Raw genomic sequence first — 7,925 nt, forward strand, 5'->3', positions numbered from 1 at the left:
GCAGGATGACTCAGTTCTTGAAGCACCATAAGAAACAAGCATTTCAGCCACAGATAGCTTCTGCAACTGCTGAATATTTTCTTGAGGACAACCTAACATAAGCTTTTTAAAAAGTAAACAGCTCATGTCTCCCCTCTTAAGACAGCAGCCTGACAGAGCCCTTTAGAAGGCTTTGAGCTGCTTACAGGGTTTCCCCAGTTCTATCTTGGCAGTGATCAGCAATTCATCATTCTACTTAAGGAGCTAAAAAAGGGAAAAATACCTTTTAGACATTTCAGATGATATTCTGCTGATAAATACTATGATTGAGGTGATGGGAGAAATAAATCCCATGAGCTGAAATGAAGAAAAATCCAAATGCTGAAGAGAGAGAGTTGGCAAAGGGATGGAGCTTTATATTATCCAAAGGTGGTCTTTGATTGAGAAATATTGTGAAAAAAGCTCTACTAGGTCTCAGGCTACAGCATTCAAATGTCTACAGCTTGACACTAGTAAGAACCTTCAGAGAAAGTAAACACAATTCTCTGTATATTTCTTATCAACATTCTTCATTTTTGTATAAAGAAAAATTTAAGAAAATGAATTTTTTTTCCAAGCAGTTATCAAACACCTTCAATGTGGACACTGAACAACATGCTTAGCTAAGCTCAATTTGTTATATCCATAGACATCATTTATCAGAAGTGATAGGAAAGAAAAAAAGGTAAGTTTTAAAATCTTCTTTTTAAAACACGTAGAACCAGCAAACTGTTTTGTTTTGCTTCCACACAGAGCAGACAATCATCATTAGAAATTACCTTGTTTTAGGATAGAAAACATGTAAAGAACTAATGTTGGCAGGACTGATGACTGGACATATTAAAAAAATAAAGACTGGGAAAACTCACACTTCAAAAAAGAAACCTCTGAAGAGGCAACAAGTAAATTATAAAACAACTGTCAGGAGGATTTTAGCATTAGGACTTTGGATTTGACCAGTAAAAAAATAATAGAGATGTTATAAAGACATTGATTATTGAAGAAGCTGGAAAAGTCATAAAGATGGGACATCTCTTTTAATAATCAAACCTGTTTAAAGGAAAAAAACCCAAAAAACAATGCAGCAGCCAGAATGTGATACACACGGATGACAAGTGACAAAGGGTTTACTGGCAGTGGACACGTGGGAGAAAGGCATCCTAGCCCAAGGTCAGTACTTTTCCCTGTCTACATTCCTCCACGTGATGGTAGAGTGCACCAACTTTGAGATTTCTGAATGCAAAACCGTGGCTTAAAGATTCTACCAAACAAGATGTTGCAGTTTAAGTTTTTTTCCATACTTGTATTTTCCTGAGATTGAGAAGGCTGTAGCACTTCAGCATGGAGAAGAGCTGCATGGTCAAGTCCAGCCTTCTTTGATGAAAGCCCTGCACTATACAGAGGCAATTCTTCAAATCTCACCTTAATGGCACTTTCATACATCATATTCAAAGGTAATCAAGGAAAGGTCTCATCTTGGCAGGCAGCCGGCAAGGGCATCCGGCCTTGGTACAGTCACAAAGTTCATGGTGCAGTGCAGTAGTGGACAGATCTTTTCATGATCCTTCAACACTTCACTCAAGTGTTTCATTTCATCTGTTAGCTTTCCAATTTCTCTTTTCAGAGAGGTATTTTCTTGCTCAAGAGACTCATATTCCTGGAAGGAGTAAAAGAAAAGAAAAGAAAAAAAAGTCTACTGATAGTCAAAACATTCCTTTCAGTGCTTCCACTTGAGTGTATTCACATAACTGTAGAAAAACTTCATGGTTTCTTACTAAAAAGCACAAAATGCTAAGGAAGGACAGACACGGCCTGGGTGCTGTGCCCTGACCACACCGTGATTCCTTTCCTGTGATTCCAGGGCTGCAGGCGTGGGTGGCTGCATCCCTCTGGTGGCCTCTTCCAGCTCTGGGCTGCCTCTGCTGGGAAGGACCAAGCAGGACGGCTCAGAGCAGAGCAAACGAAAGCACTGAGCACAGGTAGGCATCAGGAAAACTCAGTGAGGAGAGGGTAGCCCCAAGCCAGGCTGAGGTGCACACCTAGCACAGAGCCTGGCACCAGCCACTCTCTTCCAGGCAGCCACCTGCTCAGATATTGGGGAAGTCAAGAGCAGTAGGAGGGGACAGTCATGTCAGCTTGTTCCCAGCCCCAATTTGTCACCAGAAGGCCTGACCAGTGCTATTGCTGAGCTGTGCTACTTTTGAGCTAAGGCTTCTCTGGCAATGAATAAGCTGCTATTAACTGCAGGGGAGTTTTGAGATGCTCTGTACGTACATCTGTGACGGATGTGAGACTCGTGTCACTTTTTTTGATAACTGTGTGCTAACTGCAGTGTCTCAAGTGTCCCTCCTGTCAAGCCTTCGTATCCCAAAGAGAAGAGGTAGAGGTTCAGAGCCAGCATGGAAAACCTGCAGGTGTCTGCACCTTGCTGGTGGCCTGGGGCTCAACACTCACCCACCCAATCTCACCTCCCTTGGAAAGCTTCAGAACAAACTTTAAAGCCTGCACATGCCTTAGAAGGCCTGTTTACCAGGCAGCACATAGAGCCTCTCATGTAACGAATGCTACTGTGCAGCCTGGGACTGCCTCTGCTGCCTTTTGCTGCAGGAGTTTGGATCCCCTTGCTCTTTCTCACACCCTCCCACCACCTCTCTCACACACAGGATAAAACAGGCATGGCCCTCCTAACACAGTATGTTAGCCAGCTCCACCAAAGTTGCCTATCCCTGACTCAGGCTCTGCTTAACTCCTGTTGCCCCAAATCCCTTAGGGTTGAAGTTTGGAGTAAATGTTATTCTCCCATTGCTCTATCCCATTTTCAGGATGAGACCACCAAATTGTTCTTGCTAAGAACAAATTTTTATTCAACCAGATCTGCCTGCACCTAGGAGAACCTCCATGCCTGAGAATAAAGACTCCCAGCAGGAATCCTCAAGTTCAGGAGGAACATCAGGAAGGCACAGGGCCCAGAAATTATTCCATAAAAGCCAGGGGTTACCCCTTTCTAGAAGTGCCCTGCACCTGGCTTTCTCAGGCACTGAGTCAGAGAAGTTCTGGGAAAAAACAAACCCAAAACTCCCCACGCTGTCCCTCTTGGCCTCTGCTGACTGTTGGCAGATCCTTCTACTCTGAGAAAGAGAAGAGCCTGTGCTGAACTTCCAGAGCTGAACAACTGACTCAGCCACAATCACAGCAGCAGAACAAACATTTACCTCAAAAAACATTTGCAGCAAAAGCACTGCTATGTGAAGTATCATCCAAAACCAGAGAAAGGGGGTTCCTGTTCTCCAACATTTACACTGCAGACTGGAGAAATCTACACCACGCTGTGATATTGAGAACTATTAAGAATTTCTGAAAGAATCAGTTACTTTCATGGTTTGTTTTTGAAACACCCAATTATTTATAAAAGCATAAATGTACAAGAGCTAACAGAACCCAACTCTCATGCTTGAAGGTTTTAAAGAAGCCTTTTCAACTGAGTATTTAAGCCTCACACCACAGTTTTAGAACTGACTTAAGCCAGCACAGCCAGTAAGCAGCATGGTTGCTTCTTCCTCCATCACCTCCCTTGCAAGGCAGCAAGCCTTCACCCACTGTCATGGCAAAGATAACAAGCTTACCACTAAGCCAGATGAAAACGGGTTTGATTTAGCCCAGAGCACCCCTGAGGCCCAGTTCACCAGGCGGTCACAGGGGGATGAGGTGAGGACAGAACCACATCTCTCTCTCTCTCCCTGGCAGTGTAAGTGATGGCAGAGCTGCACTGTCCAATGTGAGCACCAGTGTCTGGGAGTTCCCAAGCTGGCACCCTGCAGCACGCCTCTCTCTGCCTCACACCCACAGCTTTCTGAGCTGGATTAGCATGAAGATGGGCCCACACTGGGTTAAAAAGTCCCACGATAAGTACCCAAGCCATGCCTGCCAAACATCAAGTACCCACTCACTTCGTGAAGTTTATCTGCTTTCTGGGTTTGCTTCTTCCTGCTCCTCTGTGCAGCAACTCGATTTTTTTCTCTCCTCCTTACTTTCCTGTCATCTTCTTCATGACTCTGGAAGACATAAGCCAGAAGCACTACCTAGTTTTTAAGATGCACGTGGAGATGCCCGAAATTTAAGTGTTTCTGAAAACGAGCACATAATCCCAATTTCACAGCACCTACTCCCGGCCTCCCACAGAGCGGCGAAGGTCAGCACATCCTGGGGGTGGGAGCGGAGGGGTGGAAGCCGGCAGAGACGCCCGAGGGGATGCGGCAGAGCCCCGCCGTCACTCGCTTCACCTCTGATGGGGGAACCGGGCACCCCTATCACTCACGGCAGACACCCCCGCTCCCTCTCTGCCCCACGGGAGGCATTTTATACCTCTCTGGCACCAGCAAGAACGGGGAAAGGGGGATGCGGGAGGCAGAGAGGAGAGCCGGGTTACCGCTGCGCCCGCACCCGCTGCCGGCGGAGCATCCCCGCTGCTCCCGGCGGTCGGCACCGTGTGCCGGCGGCAGCGAACTTTCCGGCCAGCACCCTCGGTTCGTCCACTCTGCTCTACCTGGAAGAACCGGCTCCAACAGCCGCCTCCCGGGGAAGGGAAGAGTCAATGCCCCAGGGAGAACGGACACCCCGACACGGCGCTGCCTGGCGTGACTCTGCCCCATCTGACCGCCTGCAATGCCGACCCCCTCCGCCCTGCCTCTGCCCCTGCCCCTACCTGCTGGCCGCCCTCCGCCGCCGCACTCCGGGGCAGGGCACTGCCTGCTGCCGGGACGGGGCACGACATCCCGCCGGATGCGGAGCTGTCCCGGGGCGCCGCTGGGCTCCCCCGGCCCGCGGGGGGTGGGCGGGAAGGGGCGGGAGGGCAGGGCGGGACGGGGTAGGGGACGCACCGCCCCGGACCTCCCCGGCACCTGGCACCCCCCCCGGGGGCAGACCCGCCGCCCTGCTCCGGGCCTCCCCGCAGCCCGCATGGGCGGCACATGGCGCCCGGTGGCAGTCGCGCCGCGTCAGGGGAACCGGGAGACCCGGACCAACACGGCCCCCCCGGCCAGCACTGCTTCCCTCTGCCCTGGCCTCCCGGGGACCGAGCCCCCCGCGCAAGCAAAGCGCATCCGTCCTACGTGACCGAAGGTCTTGCTCAGCCCCCGGGGGCCGGGGGGAAGCCCGCACCCCTGGAGCACGGCACTGCCGGGCAGGAGCTGCCTGAAATTCCCCCGGAGAGCCCCAGCCCAGGGGCCGGCAGGGCCCGGCGCTTCTCCGGGCGGCCCGACTCGTGCTTTTCTCTGCAGAAACCTCCGCCCCGCGGTTTCTCCTCTCCCCAGATTTCCCCCCCGCTGCCGGGCGGAAGGCCAGGCTGCCCCCGGGAGCCGGCCCGGAGCTCCCTGTCCCACCATCCCCGTCCCAAAGCCCGCCCGGCGCTGGGGACAGCTCACTCTCAGCAGCTCCTGCCCGCCGTGCTTCTGAGACATCGGATTTCAAAAGCGGCGTGAGCCCCGGAGAAGCTACAGCCGGCTCAGCCAGGGTTCACGGGCATGAGGACACGGCCCTGGTGCTGGGATGAAGCGATTTTCACTTTCGCTACTCGCCCTGTTCCTTTAAATAATAAGGAAATGCCACAGGCTTCTTGTAAACGCGAAGCCAGGCAAGGACTGCCGGACACACAGTTGCATCCCGACAAAAATCTCTCCGTTCAGCAGTTCTGACGAGAGTTCTTTTGCAGATGAAATGATGTTTCTTTCATCCCGCCAAACACTTTCCCTCTATTTTAACTGCACCACTCTCTTCACCTTCTGCTCTGAAGGAAGTTGTCTGCACCGACAGGTACTTCAACAACAGCCACAGACACATCTGCGTGTGGTACCTGATGTGCACTCCTGGCTGTGCTCAGCTCAGGAGGGTGAAGTGTCCCCAGCCTGCAGACAGTCAGACATAAAGCCCCAGGTATCTCAATAAATCAGATACTTCCCTATTTTTCTGGTTTCCCCAGAAGTTTGAGTCATCCAGCTTAGATGAAGATGAGGCTACAAAGTTTGCAAAGTGAGTAAATACAGACTATCCTTTCAGGAAGATCTGGCTAATAGTTCATGCTGAAGGTGAGAGAACTGGAGTCCAAGAATAAAACTGAAGTCTGCCACAGGGTTCCTGGTAGGTTCCCAGACCTTCAGCTAGGTCAGCATTACTGGAAAACCTGAACAGGACTTCCCCAGTGGGAAGTGCTTCTCCTTGACTGTAACACCTCAAACCAGTTTGTGTCCATCTTCCAGACCACTCACCTTTGCTTCTGCATCTTCTCAGAGCTCCTCCAACCCTGGAGGACTGAGTACCTGTGAGCCTTGCCCACCTTAAAAGCCCTGGGGACCCACCATTGGACAGGCACCCTTGCCAAAGTGCCCCCACATCACCTGTGTCTCCAGGCTGCACTGGGTCTCCCAAGCATCTTAGAGGATGCCCTCTGGTTTCCTTAACAGCAGTCTTGCTTCTCCCTTCCTTTGTCATCCAACATGCCAACACTGGGATGCTCACCAAGGGGGTGCTCATGAAGGCAGCAAGTGTGGGTTCAGTGTTGTTCTCCAACTGAGGTGATCCAAACCAGTTATCTCCTGGATGGCAGCCCTAACCTCCAGGAAGTGAGAAATGAGAGGGTGAACAGCTCTCAAATGTTCCTTTGACACAGTGCAATCTTGCATTAAAATCATAGAATGGCTTCAGTTGGAAGGGGCCTTAAAGATCACATAGTTTCAACACCCCTGCAAGGCAGGGACACCTTCCACAAGACCAAGTTGTTTAAAGCCCCATCCAATCTGGCCTTGAACACTTCCACGTATGAGACATCCACAACTTCCCTGGGTTAATTACACACCATGCAGTTAAAGAAAAGGAGTAGAAATATAGTCATGAGCTGAGACTTAGCTGTGGGACAGCTGCTTAAGAAGAGAGCACTGGGGTCCTTGCTGCCTGTGTAGATTAAGCACAATTGAAATACACAGGACCAGAAGCTGGTAATTTTCATAAGATCAGGGAACTGGTATATTCCCTTGCAATAACATCCTATGAACCATGCTGACAAAATACCTCAATAGCTTTTCAGAATGCTCTGTGCAGAAAAAAACCCAGACCTTCCATAGACTTTGAACTGACCCAACACAAAACTCTCCTGCTCTTCCAGGAGCAATGCTGCCCTCAACGGCAACTGCTCAAGCAGGCTATCAAACAGCATCAAGCCCTGAGCAGCTTACCAAGAATGTATCAGTACTGAATAAATACCTGATTCATTGAGCAACTCCGGGCAGCTGGAGAGAAGTTTCCAGGATCCCACAAGTATGGGACAAGCAATGGGACAGTCCCCTTGAGCCTGAATTGTCTGCTCTTGTTCAAAATGGCTAAGGAAATGAAATAAAAATTTGCTTGTGGGAACAAGTTTCTGCTTAGTATTAAAGCTATCTCTAGTACATCTGTAGAAAAGCCTACACACCTACACAGTAATTCCAGGTAACGCAGCAGAAAAGGCAGAGCATTTCTATGCAAGAGAGAAAACAAGCTCAGAAAGCTATCTAGTCAGTTGAGTTTACATTTTATAATAGCAGTTTATCAGCAATTCTTGTCTGCACTGAAGCAGCCCACACACACACAGAGTTGAATAAAGCTTAGCAGTGTGGCTCTTCTGAAGAACTGTACACATCTGACCCATGCTGCAGAGTGCTAGCATGCCCAAGCTTCCAAACAGACCTCGGTGTCATGAAGATTTCTGAAAGAGAAGCTTCCTCATGTGCTGTTTGCAATTATTCAGAACTGCACACTGCAGAAGGGTGTGTGAATACTCCTTCAATTTACAAGGTTTTCTTGGGTAGGGGTGGCCCACCCTCATGAGCAACAAGCACACTGCTGACAGTACACACTCACAAACAGTGCGGTGTTCCATC

At 49.9% G+C, this 7,925-nt stretch overlaps 1 protein-coding gene across 2 annotated transcripts; it reads right to left on the reverse strand.

Moving 5' to 3' along the window:
* Positions 1 to 1,036: 1,036 nt before the first annotated feature.
* On the reverse strand, positions 1,037 to 5,807 carry BATF3 (basic leucine zipper ATF-like transcription factor 3). Of its 2 annotated transcripts, none has more exons than XM_071739607.1 (3): positions 5,439 to 5,807; positions 3,966 to 4,070; positions 1,037 to 1,675 (listed from the first exon to the last, which is right to left on the reverse strand). In XM_071739607.1, exons 1-3 carry the CDS (start codon positions 5,472 to 5,474, stop codon positions 1,490 to 1,492), a joined length of 327 nt encoding a protein of 108 aa, XP_071595708.1. In that variant the 5' UTR covers positions 5,475 to 5,807; the 3' UTR covers positions 1,037 to 1,489. The 2 variants fall into 2 exon arrangements, with proteins under 2 accessions (XP_071595708.1, XP_071595707.1); XM_071739606.1 differs by lacking the exon at positions 5,439 to 5,807 and adding an exon at positions 4,721 to 4,862.
* Positions 5,808 to 7,925: the final 2,118 nt, after the last annotated feature.

The sequence above is a fragment of the Heliangelus exortis genome, chromosome 3 (genome assembly GCF_036169615.1).
Source record: "Heliangelus exortis chromosome 3, bHelExo1.hap1, whole genome shotgun sequence".
Lineage (NCBI taxonomy): Eukaryota > Metazoa > Chordata > Aves > Apodiformes > Trochilidae > Heliangelus > Heliangelus exortis.